This window comes from Dreissena polymorpha, chromosome 3 (assembly GCF_020536995.1).
Source record: "Dreissena polymorpha isolate Duluth1 chromosome 3, UMN_Dpol_1.0, whole genome shotgun sequence".
Taxonomy (NCBI): Eukaryota; Metazoa; Mollusca; class Bivalvia; order Myida; family Dreissenidae; genus Dreissena; species Dreissena polymorpha.
The window spans coordinates 100991788-101016941 of NC_068357.1; the positions used below are offsets into that span (position 1 = coordinate 100991788).

The window sequence follows — 25154 nt, forward strand, 5'->3', positions numbered from 1 at the left end:
GACATACTAATTTTCTATGAATAATGAAAACACTTTTCCCAAACAGCGCCCTATGAAGTACCTATTGTGACAACGAACATTTTGTTTCTACAAAATATTGACGTCTTACAAATTAATTTTAGATTGTATAATATATCTTTTGCTACATTTTCGTGATCTAGAAAGTTTTTGTTCTGATTCGGCAAACCATTATTTTATTTTGAATTGTTAAAAAGGATCATATTCCGAGACTGAATACAAAACTAACGAAACCTTTTTTATAATTCTGAAGGGTAAACCTTTAGAGAAATGCTTTTTATAATCACACAGGTCCCTTTATTTCGTGCAATTTAAATTTTGCACCGGCGCATATGAGCAATTCCATTTAAAAGAAAACTTTTATTTCCCGATCAGATAGCATAATGCCATACACATTACCAAAGTGATTAAAGTTAAGAGAAATTTCCCAACCGGTACACATTTTCATCATTTTCAACAATATTAAGTTAAAAAACAACAACAACAGTGTATTAAATGGCTTTTATATGTTAACTTCACGACATTATTTAACCCATTTAAAGACTCGAAAACATATATAGGTTGCTTGCAAAACTGTTTATTGATTTATTTTTATATGTAAGTGCAAACAAATACACATAGCAATCGATAAAGTCACCGGAAGTGAACATTGTACATCCCTCGTGATTACGCAAGGGACCTAATTTCGGGACACATGTATTTTATCAAACATTTTAAAATAAGCACGTGTCAACTTTCAAAATAGCAATTGTTTATGTCAATACTATTAAATTATATTACTAATATCTGAAACGAGGTATGCTTTAAATGTAGAAAAGATAGAAAAAAAATAAAGTAATATTTGCTAAAAACAATTGAAAACCCTTAAACACACAGATCAATCAAATTATAAATCATTCTGACGCTTTAAACAAAAAAATATTTAGTTTATTTGTTTAAACTTAAAAATTATCCAGATTGTTAGAAGATTAGGACACAATGTATCAAATCTTACTTTAAATTCAATTGTGATTGGAAATCTTGGTCATTAATATGAATAATGTCTGATGTTCGCACCTAACGTCAAGTGTTAACGCATGTTCAGTGAAAATACTCCAGTCCCGACCGGACGTCAATTAAATAATATCTGTCAATAGTAACATTTGCAGCACAATCAGAAAAATAAACATCCGAAAGAGTTGCTACGCAGCAGTTGTCACTTCAACAATCATGTAAGGTAATAGCATGTGAACTCAGATTCATCTATGACGTCGCTGAGTTGGTTAACCAATAAGTTTTACGAATAATTCACCCAAATCATAATTTTCCTTTTCAAAATAATACAGACATTTTGAATATTATTTAAACATAGATATAGCAATAATGAAAATTCATAATCTTCATAATTTCTTAAAATTTGACCTTTAAAAATGAAAGACAAATTTAAAAGTAAAGGGTATTTACAAAAAGTAAATGGGATACTTGAGACACCAACTGTTTATAGTTGTGTCTGTTTTCATCACAGACGTCTATCATGTGTAGAAACACACATATATACATAAAATAATTATTATAAAAACATAAACGATTGATAATACAAGAATTATGATAAAATATATACGATTGATAATAAAAATGGATACATTTTGATTGAAATGTGATATGTTTGTAGTATAAATTGTTGTTATTCAAATCGTCTGTTCACATCGTTTGTAGGCCTATGTTTTCGACCACTACGTCGCAATTTCCTTCCGCTTCTCGTTCTGGACATCATACTTTTCGCGGTCGAGTCGCGACGCAAAAATGGATGCGATGAAGAACAGGAGCGCCGCAACCGCCGCCACTACCATCCACCAGATGAGCACGCTGACTGCCAGCTTGTTCTTGTCGTACAAGAGACATGATGTGGCGCCCCCACAGCCGCCGCCGCTCCAAAGTTTACACGCGCCGTCGATGATGGCACCGAGAAAAACGGGACCTGGGATTGAGCCCAGCAGGCGCAGCAGTATCCAACCGACACCGAGGGCAAACGGCCGGATGTCTTCATCCACGCATCTATTAAATAATTGAATTTACCTCTGTTTATAGTATGCTTATTTGTCATGTCGGCACTTGGAGTGTGATTCATTCATTTTAATAATGATTACATACACTTGTCACCGGTTGGTGTTGGGAACCCAATTTCAAGCACATGTCAAATGTGAACATTAACATTGATTGGGGTTAAATGGGAAAGGATGGATATGTGATCGTTATGAACAATGACTATGGAAATATTAAATAGTTTAAGAAATAGGTGTTGATCCTAAACGAAAATATAAAGTCTTCCTCATCTGCTATGACTCGAAAAAGTGGAGAAAGGACAAACGCGATAATCCCAAAATGAGCCGCGTCTTTCGCAAATGGGCCTTATGCCATTAGCGGCCATCATAGCTCTAGACCAGCCTGCGCATGTACGATCCCTGGTCAAGATATACACTGTCTGTTAATGAAATCTCGAAACCTTGCAATATTTATAGCGGACGGCGCAGCTCCTGTCCAGACTATGCGGATACCCTTTGTCGCGTGACGCGGCTCCTGACCAGACTTTGCGGATACCCTTTGTCGCATGGCGCGGTTCATATGACTCCCGCATCAAGTAACATATTTAGAAATAATGAAGCACGATAAAATATTTCCATTAAATATTCTTATTAAGAATTATGAGTAAAGAGTAACCAACCTTAGAGTTGCCATGGAGCCCGGTGTTGTTGCGCATAGAATTGAGATCATCATGATGAAAAGACACGGCGCTAGAACCTTCAGTTTGTCACACCCTTGATCGCAACGGCCGGAAGTAGCCTTGGTGTCATTGCCCGCCAACTTGTTCAAACTTTGAGCAACGCACGTGCAGTTTTTATAAGGTTCCTACAATAAGAAAATTATAGGTGGAAACGAAATGCATTTAGATTCTCAGGCATACGTATGTATTGCTAAACATGGGGGGGGGGGGGGTGCAATCAAATATAGTAAGTGGCTGATTTGGTTGTTATTGGATCAAAGTTACAGATCCAAGTTGAGACTAATCCGCCGATGATCAAACAAGAACAAAATAAGTATTGGTTACACTATTCAAAAAAATAAAAATACAATTTATGAAATATTTAATAATAATAATGCAGTATTTACTGACATTGATACGAGTATGCCTGTCTTGCTGTGTGTGTGTGTGTGTGTGTGTGTGTGTGTGTGTGTGTGTGTGTGTGTGTGTGTGTGTGTGTGTGTGTGTGTGTGTGTGTGTGTGTGTGTGTGTGTGTGTGTGTGTGTGTGTGTGTGTGTGTGTGTGTGTGTGTGTGTGTGTGTGTGTGTGTGTGTGTGTGTGTGTGTGTGTGTGTGTGTGTGTGTGTGTGTGTGTGTGTGTGTGTGTGTGTGTGTGTGTGTGTGTGTGTGTGTGTGTGTGTGTGTGTGTGTGTGTGTGTGTGTGTGTGTGTGTGTGTGTGTGTGTGTGTGTGTGTGTGTGTGTGTGTGTGTGTGTGTGTGTGTGTGTGTGTGTGTGTGTGTGTGTGTGTGTGTGTGTGTGTGCGTGCGTGCGTGCGTGTGTGTGTGTGTGTGCGTGCGGCGTGCGTGCGTGCGTGCGTGCGTGCGTGCGTGCGTGCGTGCGTGTGTGTGTGTGTGTGTGTGTATATTCAAAGTTTGAGGTCCAAAGTGGCCTCCGATCATGAATAGTCTCAACTATGATATTCGTCTGGGTAAACTGGTATTGACTCATGTGCGTAAAGTCTCGGCATTGACTCATGTGCGTAAAGTGTGGGCGGAAAATGCCCTTCCAGATTAGCATATGCGGACTGAGCAGGCAAATCTGCAAGGGCACTTTTCGCCCACGCTGTTTTTTACATTTAAAATATACTTCTTTTTAACGAAACAACGTGCATTAAATCGGAAAGTCTTCCCAGGATTAGCTTGTGCGGATTGCATAATCTGAGATGATACTATGCACTTATACATTAAGTGCGGTTTTCCCATATACATGTAGCATAATTCGCGCTATAGGTGCAAAAAGATACCATGTGCCTTATATTTTCAATGTCACATGGTACCTTTTGCACCAAGCGGCGATATATAAATTGAAGGTCAGATCCAAAGAATTTTTTTCCAATTTAAGATCATTTCCTTAGTTGTTAAATAAAAAGGTTTTCACATTTTTATGAGCGGTGCTGTTACGATTTTCATAAAAGTACATGATTTTTTTTTTAATTAAAGAGTCGCTTCTAAATGATATTCCAAAACTCGTCAAACACAACAGTGTGAAATGACAAGTCGGGTCATATCCAATAAAATACAGGAAAATAATTATATATTAACACTGAAACTGTCGAGCACAATTCCCGTTAAACTGTTAACGCGCTTACAAACGGTGCGGGTGGCGGCTTAAGACATCCGGCGTGGCAGGCGGAGTAATACACCAGGCCGTCGTCTCCGCACACGGGGTTGAAGTTCATCTTCTCACACCCGCAGTCCGCGTTGCACGTGGCGTTGTATCCGTTGATTGCACTGGGAACAATAAAAACGCCGGTCATCACATCAACTAAATTGTAATTTGAAATCGGCACGATATTTCACTTGTTTTAGAATTCTGTAATTATTAAATAGTGTTTACATCGAATTTATTTCGTTGTAGAAATGATTATTTTGCCCGATATGTTTTATTCCGCAAGTTTGTACATGGTTTCAAATTATCATATTATGCAATGAATTTCTACACGATGGTCAACCGGTATATTTTTGGACTACACGCAATTAATTCAATTTGTTGCTAGCTTTGGGTGCGTAAAAAATACCGATATCCCTGTAATTACCCCCCCCCCCCCCAAAAAAAAAGGCCCGCATATTTGACTTAATTAAGCTTAACGAAGTGTATACTATGATTAAGTTATGGAAAATAAATAGAGGATATTTTTTCATGTCAGTGTAAGATCGTTCATTATTTCACGAGTGATCATAGAAAATATATTTTCGCCACTCGTGAAAATATTATTTTTATATGATCACGAGTGAAATAACAAATGATCTTACACTGTTATGAACAAATTTTCTGTTTCTTTTATGTCCCTTTTTCAAGAAAATAATTAACAGATATTTCCTTTTCGCTGAAAAGTTACCCTTTCTCCCGTGGCGTGCCTCAATACATTTCAATACAATATGACGTGATTATACCAGCCAAAATCTCCGGTTAAACTCGTTTACAATGTAAATAAACGGTGAGAAAAAAACATAAAATAAAAATCAAATGTGTTGGATTCGATGGAATATCGTTTTCAATTCACTATTGATCATAAAAATTATATATCTTGAAGTAAATCTTGATATGATAATCTAAAAATAGAAAAAGTACTGGTAGTTCCGAAAAGGTGTTATTTTCACCGGTGAAAATAACAATTTGTTTATTTTCACTGTTGTTATTTCATTGCAGAAATGTCATATTTTATCATTGGGTATTAAAGAAAGTGTTTTATTTTATGCTTTCTGTGGTTTATATAGATATATAAGTGAAATAAAACAGTTTCAAACAGTGAAAAATAACAGTGAAAATTATCGATAATTTTCACTGTTACCTGTGAAACGACGTCATTTTTTATTCAAGCGAAATTCTCTAGTTAAAATATCTTACAATGAAAATAAACGCTGGAAAAAAAGCATTAAATAAAAAGATTTTTTTTTTGGATTCGATGGAATATCGATTTTAATTCACTCGTGATCATAGAAAAAAAATGTAATTTCACTCGTGGCTGCGCAACTCGTGAAAATATTATTTTCTATGATCACTCGTGAATTAAAATCGATATTCCACCGAATCCAACAAATATCCTCTGTTAAATAATGAATTCACCATTTATTATGTAAATAAACAGGTATAAAAGTAATTACGGCATCATATACTGGGACTTTGATAATTGATACGATGACGGGCAACGAATTCACTAATATTGCTTGAAATGAAGTTGACTAAACAGGTTATGTATTGCGAGTTTCGTGATATGGTGCATGATTATGAAGACAAATATGTTCATAGTTATTTCATGAGTGTCAGTGAAATGGTCACCTAGTATGTTATTTACAATTGACCAGTCGCCAAATTATCGATCGCTCCGCCCACATAGTCACGTGGTCTAGTGATTAGAAAACTCCGACAAGCAGATCGCAATTATAGCGCATTACGTGAGTGAAATACTATACTTGTAACGATGTATCATGCTCTTTTTATTAAAGCCGCACACTAAACTAAACTGCTTTGTATAACTTTAATACAATCATAAATGCTTTAGAGAGAAATGGCGTAATCAAAATAAATGAGTTAACTATCAGAAACGTTTCTTATACATATTATAGGAAGTTGATGAAAACTCAGTGGTAAAAATGAGCATTTATTTCATATTGATTTTGAACTTGTATTAAAACAGGGACCTTTTTTGTATAGGTCCCTGATTAAAACCGTCTGGCAGTCAATCCGGTTGCTATTCATCTATAATTTTGAAAATATTTTTATTAAATGCAAATGACACATCCATATCATGATGGGTTTTTTGTTTATTAAAAATATTTAGATCTTTGTTTTTATTGTGTTATTTTTAAAAAGACGCCGATTTTTTTAAATTTAGATATAAATTAAATTTTGATTGTAACCATAATATAATACAGGCCTAATTTCGTGGTTTCATTAACAGATCTAATATTCATTTATTTCATTTATGTTTAATGGGAACCTGAGCACTACATTTCACTATCGAAAAATGAATTTTTGGTATTACGGTGCTGTTCACGAACATTCGAATTGAATACATTTAGCATATTATGCATTTGTTTATTTATAGCAAGATGGCCCTTATATGTTAAATGCAATCTTCACATTTCTCCCCGTACCAATATATGTTGTATTAGAAATGTTGTTGTTGTTGTATTATGAGCCTTACATTTTACACTTGAAGTCGCTTTAAACTAGCTAAACCGCGTTGAAATCACCTTTTTGTTGTTTTAACTTTAGTTAAAACAATATTTAAAGCGGGTATATACGATTTTGTCAAATATTTATGACTTTATATAAACTGTGTAAAAACTTATTATATATATATGTCAATATAAATTAAAATAAAAGTTAAGAAGAACATGTGTCGAAAAATGCGAAATACGCCAGATATTTAATTCTGAAATTGTAAACGGCTGTACAGCCGAATTCGCCAGCATGTATATCATACATGTACGATGTGCATCTAAACTTACGATGTTTAACGGTTTATAATACACAAAAACGAATGCTTCGGTTATTGTAGGAAAATATGTACGTCACTATCGGCTCGGGGCGCTAATTTGTCTTTGCTGCATTTTATGAAATTCGGCGTTAATGTATAATTTTTCTTGCCTATTTTGTGTTATTGTAACATATTTTATCAATATATTACAATTAAACACATATAAAAAATCGTATATACCCGCTTTAAGTTAACAATTTATAATGATTTCCATTGTTTATGATCCACAGAAAAAAAAAATAATTGGAAATCATTTAAGTAATTAAATATTTCTTTTCTTGTGTACAGTACCTAACAGTGCCTTAATGTTCATTCATTCTGAGATCCACGCAACATACTGTCATTTATTAATCATCGACAATTACGGTGGGATTAATAAGCACGTGTGGCAATTGTTATGTTGCCCAAATTGCTTAATAATATTGTGCATCAAACGGTATAACACGTTTTATAGAACACACAACTGGTGTGGTTACACTATTTATTGTGTTTGTTTTCTCATTACTCGTTCATATGTTCAAGAAATAAAGATGAAATAATAACCTTTTATAAAGTATGTATAGTACCTACACTTTTGAATAATGATCGAACAGTAATGATCATGCATTTGATATAAAATCTGTGTAAACTCTTAAATATTACGTCCATTCCATACGTACAACACGCTTTGTTTGTCGGACAAAATGGCGGCCAGATAAGCGTTGCTGAGGGGTGTGTGAAAAATCGATATCCGATTGGCTGATCAACAAAATGTGGGCGGAGTTGGCGACTGGTCAATTGCGCGGGTAACGACCCCACCCCAATCCAGTTACCTAAGTGGTAAGGAATAGCACTTCTTCAGTGGTATTTATAGATGATATTTGCGACAAATAGCAAAACATTGTTTTCAGATGTTTTAGGCACAAAATAGCGATTTATAACGGAGATTTCTGCAAGTTTAACACATTTCTGCATAGTGGACTCTCCCATCCTTCTAAATTGGATCAATTTATTTCCAAATTTAGTGATGTCTAGTATATTTATTTCTATATTTGGAATATTCCTTATAGAAATTTCTTTAACCAAACAGCGCAGACCCTGATGAGACGCCGCATCATGCGGCGTCTCATCTGGGTTTACTCTGTTTGCCAATGCCTTTTTTCTAGACGCTAGGGTTAACGTGTTATCAGACGTTACGCGGGTAATAGATAGTGCGAAGAAAAGTGAGACAAAAATATGTTTGGTCATTTTCTGAGATAAATAAGCGTTTTTCATCGGAGCTTTCGGTAATTTTACAAATTGAAGGTGACGCTCACCGACGTTCGAACGGGTACCGAAATCGCCTAACTTGATACTTGTCAGGCGCGTTAGAGCACGGGTCGCATGGGGCTGCGGCTCCAAAATGTAGGTAAGCTTACTAAGCATTTCCCAAAAATTACTGTTAAAAGATATCCCCGATTCAGCAGTAAAATGGGGGCTGCTGCTACAGTAAAATGCATATAATTTTAAACTAAAATCAGCAAATGAAAATTAGCAAAATACAACGATACAATTACAAGACATCCTTAAGATGCAAATCGACATGATATTATGAAACCTTAGCAACATCTTCTTAACATAAAGCATGTAATGGAAATGAGCGTGCTAACCATCATCACACCGTAACTCAATTCAAACCTACATCATATAAAAAAACATGATCGCCATATATTAATCTAAAATAATGAAGCACCTCGTTCAAAGTCAGGCTAGCATAATGAAATAGCACTTGATCAGCCTGTAACGAGAAACTAGTATCAGAATCAAACAATTCAACATAATACTTTCAACGGCATATGTAATAGAATGGCGCCTGGGCAAACTATACTTGGAAAGGGGGGCCATGTGTTCATCTTTTTAAGTCATGTCCACAACTTATACAAATAAGTGTCATCTTAAGGCGAGATGTCGTTCCATTGATTATTAAACTGTGTGTCAATCGAATACAAAAAAGATCAACGGTTAAATACCTGTGTAATAGACTAGAAAGCACAACATCTCATTCATTATACGCATGCGTACTACCTCTCATTAGCGTACGCCAGTTGGAGGCCGGCCAGCTTCACATCCGGGCACGAGGCCATGTAGGCGAGGCCGAAAGCGCACGAGATAACGCAGACGACAACGTTCAGCCGAAGCATTCCGACCATCTCCAGCTTGAATATCCGGATAAGCAGACCGCCGAGAAACATTCCCAGGGAGCCGAAAAGAATGAGTCCGCCTGAAATATATGGGATTTGCAATCACTTGATTTATAAAATAAGAAAAAAAAAGCCGTTCGCCATGTGACAAGTTTGCAGAAAAACTAGCAACATTGAGAGTGACGTTGTAGACGGCGCTTACAACGATTTACGAGATTAGCTCATATACTAGTATTTATGTATTATTGAATGACTGAAATTACGTTAAACACGAAAAAAAAAATAACAACGAACGAAAAACATACAAACGACTGAAAAAAATCATAGTCGTCTAAGGTGCTCGATTTTTGTGTGGTAGTTGGTGGTAAAATTATGTATGATTCCAGTTTCCCTTTACCTCTGATACGAGAAGTGCAGTTGCCAGTGACTATAAAAAGTATAGTTATGAACTTAGTACTTGTAAACCGGCTATATTGTAGCCAAGGAAGTGTCAGTGGACTCTCCGCCGCGATATGACTGAAATACTCATAAACAAGGCAACAACTCCTGATAAACAAAAAAGGTCATATTAAATTAGTCAAACTCACCTAGCAAGAGCCCAGCGCTGTCGAAGCCAATGTTGTACATCTCGATCAGGTACTTGAAGGAGAACGCGCTCACCCCGAACATGATTAGCGCCACCGCACAGCCGCCGAGAGAGATAAATATGAATGTCGGGTTTTTCGCCTGTACACATGAAAATATGCAAGAAACAAGTGACGTAAATAGTATTAAAGAAGCAGCGACGCTTACATTTTGCATCTGAATCACAGTGAATGAATTGCTGTGTTTCGAATGTTTAAACATTCATCGTGCATTGATATTTAGCACTCGCTTCAATTATTATTATGTGGCTGTTTTGGGTGTATACATGTATAAACAAGAAATACCAAGGCGTTTTATGTTGATGTATGGATGAATTGGTGGAATAACTGAAATGAAATTATATTTAACTAAATCTTTTTTTATATCAGAAAAAATCATTGTCGAAAGCCTCGGTCTAACTTCCGTTATGATTGCATTCAACAACAAAATCGATGTGCAATACAGCGTACATGTATTTGCGCGGATGTCGATTCTGAAGATGTGGATCAATAAGTCACCTGTAGTCTCCTCCACAACCCAACAAAGATAGTACGACTTACCAGTCGCACCCATGCCTTTAGGAATCCAAGTGTGACGTCTTTCAGCTGCGACATACACGTGACGTCCGTGTGCTTTTGTAAAGCCGCTTCGGTCTCGGCGGCCTTGCTGTTAGCTAAACACAATTACAAAAATGTAATATAAACATGTAAAATAAATTGTCCAAACGAAAACAACGCTGCATTTTTAACGACCCAATCAGTCCTTTTCAGGAATCGCTCCTAGTGGCAACGTTTATGTACCACACAGGGCTATAGATACGAGAGTCCTTTGTAAGGCTTTCGGATGTTAAAAGAGACAAAGTAAATACATATTAAAGAAAGACAAATAGCAAAGTTAAAAATACCACATCTGGTTGCTGGAAATGCTGGTGATGGTTGTGAAGATGATATTAATTACGGAGAACAAGCAGACGTTATTGACGATGGCGTTAGCTGACAGTGACCGGAAGTGACCTACTTGGCATGTATTTGGGATATCCAAACAGCGGAAGTGCGATGACAACAAAGGCAATGGTGCTGACGACGAATCCCAGCCACCAGGCACCTACCCAACGCGAGTCCATCACGTCAAAACCCAGTCTGACAATAAAAAAGCGCAAATAATGTTACACACTCGATCCGGAAAAAATACAGCATGAAAGATAAAGAAGAAACATTTAAATCAAACAAACATGACTTAATTCCAACGAAAGGTCAAGGAAAAAAGTTAAACACACCAACAGAACAGAATCTAGCTTGAAAGGTAGAAAAGGAATTGCTTAGTAAAAACACACACACACACACACAAGACTAAAACAAGCGGGGGAAATAAAAACAATCTTAACAGTGGAGAAAAAACACTTGCAAAACATAAACAAAGGACAAAACCCAATCTTATGTGTAGAACAAAACTATTGTAAAACACATGAGCAGGACTAAACACGACCTAAAATGTGGTATTAAAAACAAAAAAAATCATTTAACATTCACGGAACGTTCGAGAAAACTAACTTACATGATAAAACACCTTCATTTGAAGCATAGAGTTTAAATATAATTGAAAAAATTACATGTGCATATGCGGTTTATTATCGCTTCCGGCAGTCCAAGTACCGCGACATTAAATGTTTCTCTAATTGCAATTGAAATGTGTAGACATTAAACGGAATACATGTATAAATAGTTCACATCTGAATTTAAATTAATTAAAATTACTTCAACACACCATATATTATTAATTTCAATTGTTTATACATGAAACTACCTTTAATTTTAAGGTAAGTACTCACGTGTCCACATCAACTCTGTCGAACTCGACAAACCATTTCTGCATGAATTGACCACCGGCAAAGAATCCAACAGCTACACCGATGGCGGTGGCGGCGTAACAGATACCTGTAGGGAAAATGCTGACTGTAAGATAAATGCTGACTGTGTAGGATAAAATGCTGACTCTGTAGGCTAAATGCTGACTCAGTAGGATAAATGCTGACTGTAGGATAAATGCTGACTCTGTAGGATAAATGCTGACTCAGTAGGATAAATACTGACTGCTGAAAAAATGCTGACTGTAGGATAAATGCTGACTGTGTAGGATAAATGCTGACTGTAGGATAAATGATGACTGTAGAATAAAGGCTGACTGTAGGATAATTGCTGACTGTGTAGGATAAATGCTGACTGTAGGATAAATGCTGACTCTGTAGGATAAAATGCTGACTCTGTAGGATAAATGCTGACTGTAAGATAAATGCTGACTGCGTAGGATAAATGCTGACTGTGAAGGATAAATGCTGACTTTGTACGATAAAATGTTGACTCTGTAGGATAAACGCTGACTGTTGGATAAATGCTGACTGTGTAGGATAAATGCTGACTCTGCATGATAAAGTGCTGACTCTGTAGGATAAATGCTGACTGTAGGATAAATGATGACTGAAGAATAAATGCTGACTGTGTATGATAAATGCTGACCCTGTAGGATAAATGCTGACTGTAGGAAAAATGCTGACTGCAGAATAAATGCTGACTGTAGGATAAATGCTGACTGTGTAGGATAAAATGCTGGCTGTGTAGGATAAATGCTGACTGTATGATAAATGCTGACTCTGTAGGATATATGCTGACTGTAGGTAAATGCTGACTCTGTAGGATAAATGCTGGCTGTAGGATAAATGCTAACTCTGTAGGATAAATGTTTACTCTGTAGGATAAAATGCTGACTCTGTGGGCTAAATGCTGACTCTGTAGGATAAATGTTGACTTTGCAAGGTAAATGCTGACTCAATATATGGAGCCCTACCCTTGAAAATAAGACTTGATTAATGCCCATTAAGTGTTAGCATGTGCAGTCCGTGCAGGCTTATCCAGGGCGATATGTTCCGCTATATCAAAAATCCAATCAATTCAGAAAGAGTCGAGCCCTCATTGGCGTGTGTGATATGCACATCCTAATCTGGAATGAAACACTACGAATATGGATTAAGCCTTGATTTCCCAGAATGATGATGATAATGATGACAATGGCTCTTGTTTGCATTTATCACTTTAATCTAATTCTTATATATAATACGACTCGTGTAAAAGATTCAAAACATGTAATTTTTCACACCAAGATATATGTTTTTATTATAAGATAATTTCTATTAAAGGGATCTTTTCACGCTTTGGTAAATTGACAAAATTGAAAAAAGTTGTTTCAGATTCGCAAATTTTCGTTTTAGTTATGATATTTGTGAGGAAACAGTAATACTGAACATTTACCATGGTCTAATATAGCCATTATATGCATCTTTTGACGATTTTAAAACCTAAAAATTATAAAGCGTTGCAACGCGAAACGATTGAATAATTTGGAGAGTTCTGTTTTTGTCGTTAAATTTTGTGAAACTACGAAGATTGCTTATATAAGGTATAAAATACGTCATGCATGTGTACTTGGCGGAATAGCTCAGTAGGCTGAAGCGTTTTTACTTCAGGACTCCGGCAGGACTCTAGGGGTCACTGGTTCGAAACCTGGTCCGGGCAATGTTCTTTTCCTTTTTTTTATTTTATTCTTGATTTTTTACTGGAGCTTTTACGATCCAATGTTTACATTTATCGATATAAAGCATTTAATGAATACGTTAAAAAATGCCAAAATCTGTGAAAAGGCCCCTTTAAATTGGCAAAATTACTGGTCCGGTATTGAATAGCCGTTGACGAGTAAACCAATGACGAAATAGTTTAATAATTGGTTTATAACTGTATATGTGATGTTGTTGTTAACAAAAGCAAATCGCTGAACAATCAATTAACTTTGCGCATACGGGTGTGGCTAAAATGTATGTCTATTTGTGAATTTTAAATTACAGCATCTGCATTCACAACCAGTTCTATAAATGATACGTCGCCGTCTTACCTACCGACATACATGGCGGCCGTCTGCGGGTTGGAGTTTTCATCAAGGTACGTTGTGCCCAGGGTAAACATCGGGGTAAAACCAATCCCGTGCACGATCTGCGCCACCATGAAAACACCTACCCACTTGACCCCCTTGCTCTCACACGGGGGACCACCGCCCTGGGGTCCGGGCCCTTTGCACGTGTCAGTTGGACCTGAGGAGCTGGAGGCGTCTGTTGGTTGAAGTGTAATAGTCGTTAAAATGTTATTACAAAGGAGTTACGAATCATCATCATCATCATCAACAACAACAACCCCAACCATCATCATCGTCGTCGTCGTCATCGTCGTCATCGTCCTTATAATTTAATGAATCAACATTCCTTTCATGAGGAATAACGACGTAATGTGGAACAATTTGACATTTATCGCCTGAAAATTAACTATCGTCATTGTCATGTTAAGTGCCAAAGGTTAGCCATGATCACCATAAACCACAATAATGAAAGTAATCAATAAATCTTTGAAATTACCGCTATGTAAGCGGGATTCTGGTACCCCCCCCTCCCCCTATTCATACAGCGTGTCACAATAACCACATTTAAAAAAAAATAAATGTCTCACCCTCGTAATTGTATCTTTCAACGATGTGCGGAATAATGAAGATGAAGGATCCCAGCGCCATGATCACGGCACCCGTTGCGATCCACACGATCTTGTTGTGGCGCGCCCCGATGAAACTGATGAACATTATCACCACAAGGGCGCCTGGAACGTTGTATGGAAAACCGCATTTTAACATTATCATAAATTCTATTGCAAGCACAATCTGCTAGTTTAATAACCATTTTGTGAGTACATTAAAACTGTAATTTGAAAAGTTCTTTTTAACACAATAATACATTCTTCATCTTGTTAATTGAAGACTTCACGAGGACTCTACACAAACGACAGTTTTATCGTTTTAACAACTCCGAATACTATTAGTTTCTCAAACATTTTGTATCTCTTAAGACGAAAAAGATAGAATACTTTGAACAAATGGCAGAACATATACTAGTATACACACTATCTTGAGAGGCGAGACTGTTTACAACGTAAGGCATAACATATGACCACGTGTTCGTACATATTTCCACTATCTGGAAATACTAGTATGTTGTCTGGCACACTCTGACGTCGCACTTTATTGGTCTTGAAATGGGAAATTCCAAGCGAATTAACCCATTCATGCCTTGTTGAATCTCCCATCCTTCTAAATGAGATCAATTTATTTCCAAAATTAGGGATGTCTAGTATATTTATTTCTCTATTTAGAATATTTCTTACAGAAATTCCTTTCAGCAAACAGCGTAGACCCAGATCTCATCTGGGTCTACGCTGTTTGCCAAGGCCTTTTCTTCTAGACGCTATGCATAAATGGGTTAATTACGTTGACAATGAAATGTTGTCGTCATTGAAGTGTTGCTATCGTGAAAAGCCTGTATGAGTGCGGATTTGGACATGGAAGGTTACGTCACAGACGCACTTCTGACTTTACGTTATGCTTTTTACATGACTTACGTACTCCTGACGTAGCGTAATTTTGACATCTGGATAAATTAAGGGAGACTTTGTAACGGACGTAATGACCTCAATCATCTAACATACATACACGTCGAGTTCGTACCCTAGACGTTACCAACGTACCTATGTCTTGAGAGGCAGGTATGAGGGAGGACTTAGAGCTGGTGAGCTGGAATTGACGCTCGATGGCCGGAAGTCCCGCGTTGGCGATCCCGTTGATGGCGAACCCTTCCAGGAAGCAGAAGATCGTCAGAAATATCGTCAGAAACCACAGCCGGTTGAAGATCTGGAGGAATCTGTGAAACGATTATCAACGTTAGGTGAACGGTTTCAGGTCTTCACGGAAGAGCGTTTCATTTCAAGATAGCAAATGTTTTAGGCAAACGGCGCTGTTAGCTACCTTAGCTATCCAGTATGCTTATTAATCGTGTGTTAACAAATGTATTACACAAAATATCATTCAAAAATCAAAATGTAAAGCAGAAAAGGGCCAAACCAACTCGAATCAATAATGATAATATGGTCGAGTTTTATCTAAATGAAAGCTAATCCAATTTCATGTACACTGTTTTTATATAATATGTTAATGTGTGTAAACATATTTTTGTGTTTCAATACTTGATAATTTTTCTTTTAAAGTTATGCCGATAATTACCATTTTTGATGAAAATGCCGCTTTAAAAAGACTTATACCTTGGTTTACATGGCCCATATCCAAACCGTGTGTCAATATGAACACCAGACGCATCCGGCTTCGGAGGGATCTGTAAAATCAAGAGAAAATCAAAACAGCGTCGATGTGATCGATAACCGGTTAAGAGAACTTTGGGAACAATTACCAGGGATACTCGAAAAGTATGTAGACCATTGCCGAACGTCAACAAACTTGAATAAATGGCATACCACTTGACCCATATACTGGCGTCAAAACATTTCTGAGAAACGGTTACGCCAAATGAAAATATGGATGCACTGGCTGCTTCACTGCTGAACAAAACACTTGAGGCAAGAGGATGTCAATTGACTTTACATCTTATTTCAGTGGTTTTACATACAACCATATACTCACCTATTTTTACAGCAGTTTGTCTTAATATTTTATGTAATTAGATTGTTACAACCGCAAATATATTCTTATTGAAACTGACGGGCCGGTAAGGTCGGTTTGGAGTGTTGAGGTATGTTAAAATAAACCATAATATATATATATATATATATATATATATATATATATATATATATATATATATATAGATGAAAATATACAGTGCGAGGCATCATATTTAACTCTGACAAACCGTGTCTTTGTTGGCACTGTGTCCATTGCTCACGTGGACGTTGACGTCGTCTGGTGATGACGTAAATGCAGGATTGTCGTGCGTCGACATCCTATGTGCAGTGCGATGAACACGGTCGTAAACAACGCTATAAACAAAAGATTGATTGGCAATTTGAAAGAAGTTTTCTTGTAAGGATTATAACGGTGCTACATATTTTAAAGCATAATGATATTATTTAACCATATTTTAATCTCCCTCCCCCCCTAAAACTAACTCCTTACGGAGTCTTCTATGTTCGAGGACTGCTGCGTCAGAAATAAACATGCGCAAACCGGAATGGGTTGGAATGTTCTCTCACTTACGTGAGACCTTAGGTCAATAGTACTTTTCCACATGAATGAGAAAAGCAACCACTCACATTCAAAACAAACGTGGGTTCGCAAACAAACATATTAATTTTGAATAATAAACCGACAATGGCAGTGTTTGCCGTTCCACGTGGTGGTTTTCAATGCAAGTAAACATAACAGTGTCAATAAGATATACCGTAATTTTCGGACACTTCAAAACTTAATTTTTCTCGTGTCCATAAACTGACATAAACATAGTAATTCCAAAAAAAAAGATGTCCGAAAATTTAAAGACACTAAACTATCGCATTGATAATCGGATACGGGTATGGGGTGCCGGTCAACTCGTACCTAGGTCGACTCGCACGGTAGTCAACTCGCACGTTTTTTTGGTCAACTCGCACGTCTTTTTGGTCAACTCGCACTTTTTAAATATTGAAATAGAAAGTGAAAACCATGAATACATCTTTTACCTATGAAAATGTGTGTCTGTTATAATTGTGCCTATAATGTAAATATGGTGTAAAAAATATTTTTTGAACAAAAAAGTGTTATTTTGTGAAAATATTGCAATAAAAAGTTTTGACATAAACTCTGAAAGTGTTTCTCATGTGTTTGTATGCAGAAATTACTCATCTAGAACCCATTAACACATCAATAGTTTGAATTAGGTACGAGTTGACTTAGGTGCGAATTAACTTCCGTGCGAGTTGACCAAACAACGTGCGAGTTGACTACCGTGCGAGTTGACTTAGGTACGAGTTGACTGTAAACCCGTGTATGCAATTTGTATAGCGACCATTGATTTTACGAATAATAGCACGCGGTTGTAAATTACCGCACGATATCATATAAATTACTTGTTTATCACTTTAAAGGGATCTTTTCGCGGTTTGGTAAATTGACAAAATTGAAAAAAAGTTGTTTCAGATTCGCAAGTTTTCGGTTTAGTTATGATATTTGTGAGGAAACAGTATTACTGAACATTTGCCATGGTCTAATATATAGCCATTATATGCATCATTTGACGATTTAAAAACCTAAAAATTATAAAGCGTTGCAACGCGAAACATTTGAATAATTTGGAGAGTTCTGTTGTTGTCGTTTAAATTTGTGAAACAACGAAGATTGCTTATATAACGTATAAAATACCCATGCTACTTATGCTTGGCAGGACAGCTCAGGTGGCTTATGCGATTTTACTGCAGGATTCCGGGGGTCACTGGTTCGAGCCCTGCAGCAGCTACTTTTTCTCCTTTTTTACATTTTATTTTTTATTTTTTACTGGAGCTTTTAAATTTTAATGTTTACAGTTATCAATATAAAGCATTTAATGACAAACTTCAAAACATGCCAAAATCTGTGAAAAGGCCCCTTTAAGCTGTTGTGTGAAACCATTGTCTAATACCTGTATACTAGTTATAATAGTTATTAATCCAATAAAGCAAATGTAAAGGTCCATCGCCTTAAGGCATTCGTCTGCCAGGTTTTATGTCCTTCATCGGGTTATAAAAAACGCATGATCAAAGTGTCATCAGATATGCACGACAGGGTTTAAATGAAAAGTATGTATTAAGTGCTAATACTGGCGGTGTAATTTTGTGTTGACAATGATGTAATCTTGCGTTGACAATTTCGTTACGTCGCCGAATGGTGTGAAGGAATGATATCAGATGCGGCGTTGCGATGCACTATTAGAAATATGTACACGTCAAGTCTCGTTCTGGAATTCTTTGAGTCACGTGACGCGCTTTTTGCTTATTGGTAAAAGGGTCTGGTAAAATAGCATGGTAAAAAAAAAACTGCCCGAAAATGTATGGTCAATAAACATGGACGAAAACACCTATGTTTGAAATTAAGAGTCATGAAAATAATCATATTGGCTAAAAAGGGGGTTGTCTGAAAATTTAGAGTGTCCGAAAACTTAAATACGGTATACAGGACTTAAGTATGTGAGAAAAAAAAACACATTAAGTAGTAACGTTATATATTGAAGTGCGAATAACATACCAAAAAGTGTTCATTCAGGTGAAAAGTGAAATAAGAATCAGTATGAAGGCTACAATTTAGTATGGTCAACAAACGAATGTGTACAAATAAGATTATATCCGTCAGTGATCATGGTTTTCAACAACTCCTTTATGGCCTATATGCGTCTGTTCTATTAAATCTTGCGAAGATTTCTTATACATTCAAAACTTGTGGCATTTCGTCCAAGCTTAAGCAGACTATTAATATAAAACATATTATGCAGATGCACTTGCTAATGAATATATGGTTACCGCAAGACAACTTCAACTTGCTAATGAATATATGGTTACCGCAAGACAACTTCAACTTGCTAATGAATATATGGTTACCGCAAGACAACTTCAACTTGCTAATGAATATATGGTTACCGCAAGACAACTTCAACTTGCTAATGAATATATGGTTACCGCAAGACAACTTCAACTTGCTAATGAATATATGGTTACCGCAAGACAACTTCAACTTGCTAATGCATATATGGTTACCGCAAGACAACTTCAACTTTCGTCGTGGTCATACAAAAGATCACAACTTTATTTATATCACCAATATTAGGTATTCAGATTGTATCGAACATTAACGAACTTTGCTGTGTATTTACTTAGGGTATAACTCATCAGTCAACAGGTTCACGTTTTGTGCTTGCTTTTAGCATCCTTAATTTCGATATATTTCAGTCGTACTTAGTAAGAGATGGTTATCATGTGATAGTAAACATGACGAGGTCTTTGCCGAGACAGTTTTTTCGGCGTTTTTCACCATTAATTACATTGTATTCAACTAATTTAAATGCCGCTCACTTTTCAGCAATATCAGCAATATCGCTATTTGCGTTGAATTCGTATTAATTGTCGTTCTATATCTCGACTTTACTCGCCACGAAATTTCTCAGCGTGATCACACAACTACAGGTCCCTCTAAGAAAATTCGTAGCGACAAAGGTCGAGATAATTCAATTCAAATTCAATAATATGGATGTGTATTGCAACAAGGAAATATAATTTGCATGAAAAACGATGTAACTATGGTCTGTTGAGCATTATACTGCAGTGTTAAGTACTTATCTTTCAGTTCCAGCGTCCAGTTTTGAAAAAAAAAGAATGTCACGTCGTTTCGGAGACATGGCGAAAAAAAACGGCGCAGACCATGGGACAAATTAAACTCCTCTGTTACCTTTTGCTTCACTTGAGCACAACTATTGAACTTATACATGCGTTTTGTGTCCTCGTCGTCCTTTAAAACGGCTGTTTATAATATATAATTTTGATATTAATAAATAGCGGGAAATACAACAGAACATTTATAACTAGAATGGACTTTGAAGAAAAACTTGGCGTTAGGTTTCTTTAATTTGAAGGAATGCTACAAGCGGTAAAAAATACTTAGGATTGCTTTGACTCGCAAATATCGGAACAATCAAGGATTAAAAAATCCCTATCATTCCAAGATGTATTAAGCCTATAATGTTACACCACAAAAATAACCCCTGTATATGTAATATATTAATAATTTAATACACAACAATAAAATTCCAACAGGCCAAGTAAAATGGAATAGCCTGTTCAGTATTGAGAGCGCAGAATGAGACAATCTACATACATGGGTATTTAAACCACAAAAGATGCATACAATCAATGGGTTCCAAGTAAGACTGACTCACAATTTACTAGCTAGAAATAACTTTGTTAGAAAAAAAGAAAATATGTGGCTCAGAAAAATGTACTTTCTGTAAAACATAAACCGACATTGATACCAATTTGAGTTTTGATTGTTAAACCTTTATATCGGGATCAGTTGGTAATCAATCCGAAAAGTATAACAATTTACGTATTGAAATAAAACGCTTTATTTATACTTTTGGACGTAAAATGGTGACCCAAACAATTCAAGGTCTGCGAAGTAGCCGCACTCACGCCTCTGCAGTTATAAAAAAAAATCCGTCCTAACTTTTAATATTTTTTTTATATATTTCTTCGATATCTTTGGCATGCACTATTGTAACACGACTGCTTGTACTGTATTTTCTATGCATTCTAGCAATGTATGTTATTTAAATGCACATTGCACATTGGCATATTAAGTATATTAAAAAGTAGTATACACTAAACTTTGTAAAAATCTTAAGATTTGACATTAGTCATATATTAAATCATATATATTTTATTTTAAATAAAAGTATAAAAGGTGAGTATTTAATAATTATCAGCAGCATAATCATCATCAGCAGCAAGAAGCAGATGACATGATCGGATGTAGCAACGGCATCCAATATTGTTTGTATTACATGACACTATAAAACATTTGCCGCAGTTTTATGATATAAATGCAAATAGAAAATCCATTATACAACCTCGCGACAACTTAAATCAGAACTAGAACTTACACGACATACAAGACAAGTTTATTAGAGCAAATAAAATATACGAAGATCAGCACAGCACAAGGAATTCATGTCATTTGTAACATTACATTTATAATACAATAACGACTCATAATTATATTGCAATATCGCGCCAATATATGATTGCAAAATGTTATTTAAAATTAAAAGTCTTAAATAGTGTTTCTATATAAAGTGTTAATTTACATCGATTTTTTTAAGAAGTAAAATAAATAATTTGATGTAACCTCTTTATATAACATGTACTTAGATGTTCGCAATCACGACATTGTATGTGTAAATATTTATATTTAGGTTACATTGAATATAATGCTTGCAATTGTAAACAGAATAGTTACAAACTATTTACCTCAACAAAAACATATTCAATTATCGGATTATAAAAAAAAAACACTAAAAATAGTGATTTGAACATTAAAGGGGCCTTTTCACAGATTTTGGCATTTTTTTAACTTATTCATTAAATGTTTTATATTGATAAATGTAAACATTGGATCGTAAAAGCTCCAGTAAAAAATCAAGAATAAAATTAAAAAACGGAAAAGAACATTGCCCGGAGCAGGTTTCGAACCAGTGACCCCTGGAGTCCTGCCAGAGTCCTGAAGTAAAAACGCTTTAACCTACTGAGCTATTCCGCCGGGTACACATGGTAAACGTATTTTATACCTTATATAAGCAATCTTCGTAGTTTCACAAAATTTAACGACAAAAACAGAACTCTCCAAATTATTCAATCGTTTCGCGTTGCAACGCTTTATAATTTTTAGGTTTTAAAATCGTCAAAAGATGCATATAATGGCTATATTAGAGCATGGTAAATGTTCAGAATTACTGTTTCCTCACAAATATCATAACCAAAACGAAAATTTGCGAATCTGAAACAACTTTTTTCAATTTTGTCAATTTACCAAAGCGTGAAAAGATCCCTTTAAGACCAACCTTTTTGTAAACTAATTATTCCAAAATATATCTTCAAAAAATATGCTGTCACTTCCTTTACGTATCATGTCCTCTATAAAGCAGGTATTATCAAAAATGACTGTAAGCAATCTGAAGATCCAAATCACCGTGTTGTTTACAAATTATGCGCAGTTTAAACTACCATTAAAGCTAACAAAATCGCAGCAACTGAAGCGTTACAGAGGTGTGTGATTATGTACTCTTGTGACGCATTTTGCGTCAATAAAGTGTCTTTCACTTCATTCATGAACAATACACAACCACTATGTGATTCACAAATACTGTCAAATTAATATTGAATTGTTATGGCCATGGATGTAATATTTGATGAAAATATATTTTCATGATGGTTAAGAGTTAAGCCTCTAAAAGAAATACGTTTGAGTGATTATGGTTATGAGATCATTTTCTGATGGTAATGTGTTGACTTGCTGATGGTTATTACTTCAATCTCTTATGGAATTGTGTTTCAATGCTGATGGCCATGATTTCAATTCTGATGACAACGTGTTAGATTGGCGATGGTCATGACTTTAATGTCTGATAGAAATATTAATATTGGTGATGATCATAAGTTAAACCTCGGATGGAACATTTTTGATTGCTGATGATCATGAGTCTAATCTCATGTGAAGATGTATTTAACTGCTGATAATGGTGATACCACTAAAATCGGCATGAATTAGATTGTTGTATAAAAAAGGCTATTAATTTATGTATCATTCACAGTAAATTTTCCCAGCATTTTCTATATCATATACGGCAGTAATGTAAACCTCTTTTTTTCAGAGACATTCGAAAAACTAGCGTCATTGTGCTCAAGCACTAAAAAACGCCGAGATATGATGAAGTAGACTCTTCATTTCAAATAAATGTTGTACAAACATACTTGTTGCGTTGTTTGCAAATACTGTGACATTTTACAACTTCACTGCTCATTTTGATAATGGTTTCGGCGTTTGAACAAAACCCCGACTTAATTCAACATATCACTGTGTGATATTCAGATTGTTGCGTACCGAGAGCTTATATGTGTTATTATTTAGAACGTAAGCGATTGAAGTGTATAAACCCTTTTGTAGCGGCATGTCATTCATTCATGCAGTCGACGTCATATTCAGCGATTGAATAAAGAGTTATGTATGATGTTTTGAAATTCGAATTCGTTTAACCCATTTAGGCCTAGCGTCTAGAAAAAAGGCCTTAACAAACAGCGTAGACCCAGAAAAGACGCCGCATGATGCGCTGTTTGCTTAAAGAAATTTCTGTAAGAAATATTATAAATAAAGAAATAAATATACTACACATCCCTAATTAAGATGGGATAGTCCACTAGGCATAAATGGGTTAAGGTGTCTGTTCGGTTTAAAAAAAAGGCTTCTATGAGGAGGAGAATTTTTCAGCATATGGCTTAAGTCATGATTGTATTACGAATCCGCTAGCAGCCATTTTTACCAATCATCAAGAAACTTTCTCAGAATATTTGTTCAAGTGTTATATAAGCCGAGTTAGAAAATGACGCCGTTCCGTTGAAAAAGTTAGGTTGTGGGTGCGTAGACAAGTGTCTTTTAATGAAAAAAAGGTAAAGGTAACGGTCTTTTTTATTATAGTGTCAGCCAATTTTGGCATACGAGACACTTTTTGCGTGTATACCATGTACCTCCCAACTCCTATCACTATGTAACCATGTACCTCCCAACTCCTATCACTATGCCAGGCGCCAGGCGGATAGAAGTCGGTAACCATTCATTTTAAACTCTCTCGGCTCACGAGCCGGCCATATCGGAACAAGTCCCATGACAAACATCCATCATTCGACAAACGCTCTCCATGGGGCTCGAACCTTCGACTTCCCGATCCCGATGCGGACGCCTTATCCACTAGGCCACGGCGACCGGTAAATATAATGAATATAATGAAACATTTCACGCATGGAACGGTTCCTTAGAAGTTCCTTTGGTGTTCAGTTCGCGTCCTTTATTCTTTGGCTCCACTGAATATTTTAGTGGAAAACTTTCGTTATCAAAATGGCTAAAACAAATCGATCAAGCATAATATTATAAAATTTAAAATGCTCTTTCCTTATATATGATTCGATCGTGATGGTATTCTATAACAATGCTTCATTAAGAGTATAACTAGATTATTGTTATAGTATCAAGTGAAACGACAATATAATACGTATATTTATATTTAAATATTTATATTTTATTTAATGTTGATGATTTTCTAACAAACTTAAAACAAAACATTAAATAAGCAGCTTTCAGTTTATAGGAATTGTTCTCAATCACATGTGAAAATGAAGAAAAAAACACCATAAGATATAATTAACGCTGTAAATACTATTTGCAATTATAGTTTTAGCCCTTTAAGAAATGACATTTTAAAAATGTTTAAAAGCACAACATAATGACGGCACATCAGGATATCTGCAAGTATTGTGGTAACTATATAATATATTAACTTAAAGAACATAAACGAACCTTTTTTGTGAAGTAATATATTCCAAATCCTATTTGCGCAAACTGCGATTTGTTGTCGACTGAATTCATTTCATGTCTTTGAACGCTTGAGTAACTC

At 35.8% G+C, this 25154-nt stretch overlaps 1 protein-coding gene across 1 annotated transcript; it reads right to left on the bottom strand.

Annotated features, from left to right (window-relative positions):
* Window positions 1-579: 579 nt before the first annotated feature.
* Window positions 580-25154, bottom strand: LOC127870778 (solute carrier organic anion transporter family member 4A1-like). Its single transcript, XM_052413252.1, has 14 exons — window positions 25058-25154; window positions 16848-16974; window positions 16243-16313; window positions 15673-15845; window positions 14608-14751; window positions 14007-14216; window positions 11892-11997; window positions 11081-11202; window positions 10624-10736; window positions 10027-10165; window positions 9324-9519; window positions 4386-4527; window positions 2720-2904; window positions 580-2052 (listed from the first exon to the last, which is right to left on the bottom strand). Exons 2-14 carry the CDS (start codon window positions 16935-16937, stop codon window positions 1731-1733), a joined length of 2013 nt encoding a protein of 670 aa, XP_052269212.1. The 5' UTR covers window positions 16938-16974; window positions 25058-25154; the 3' UTR covers window positions 580-1730.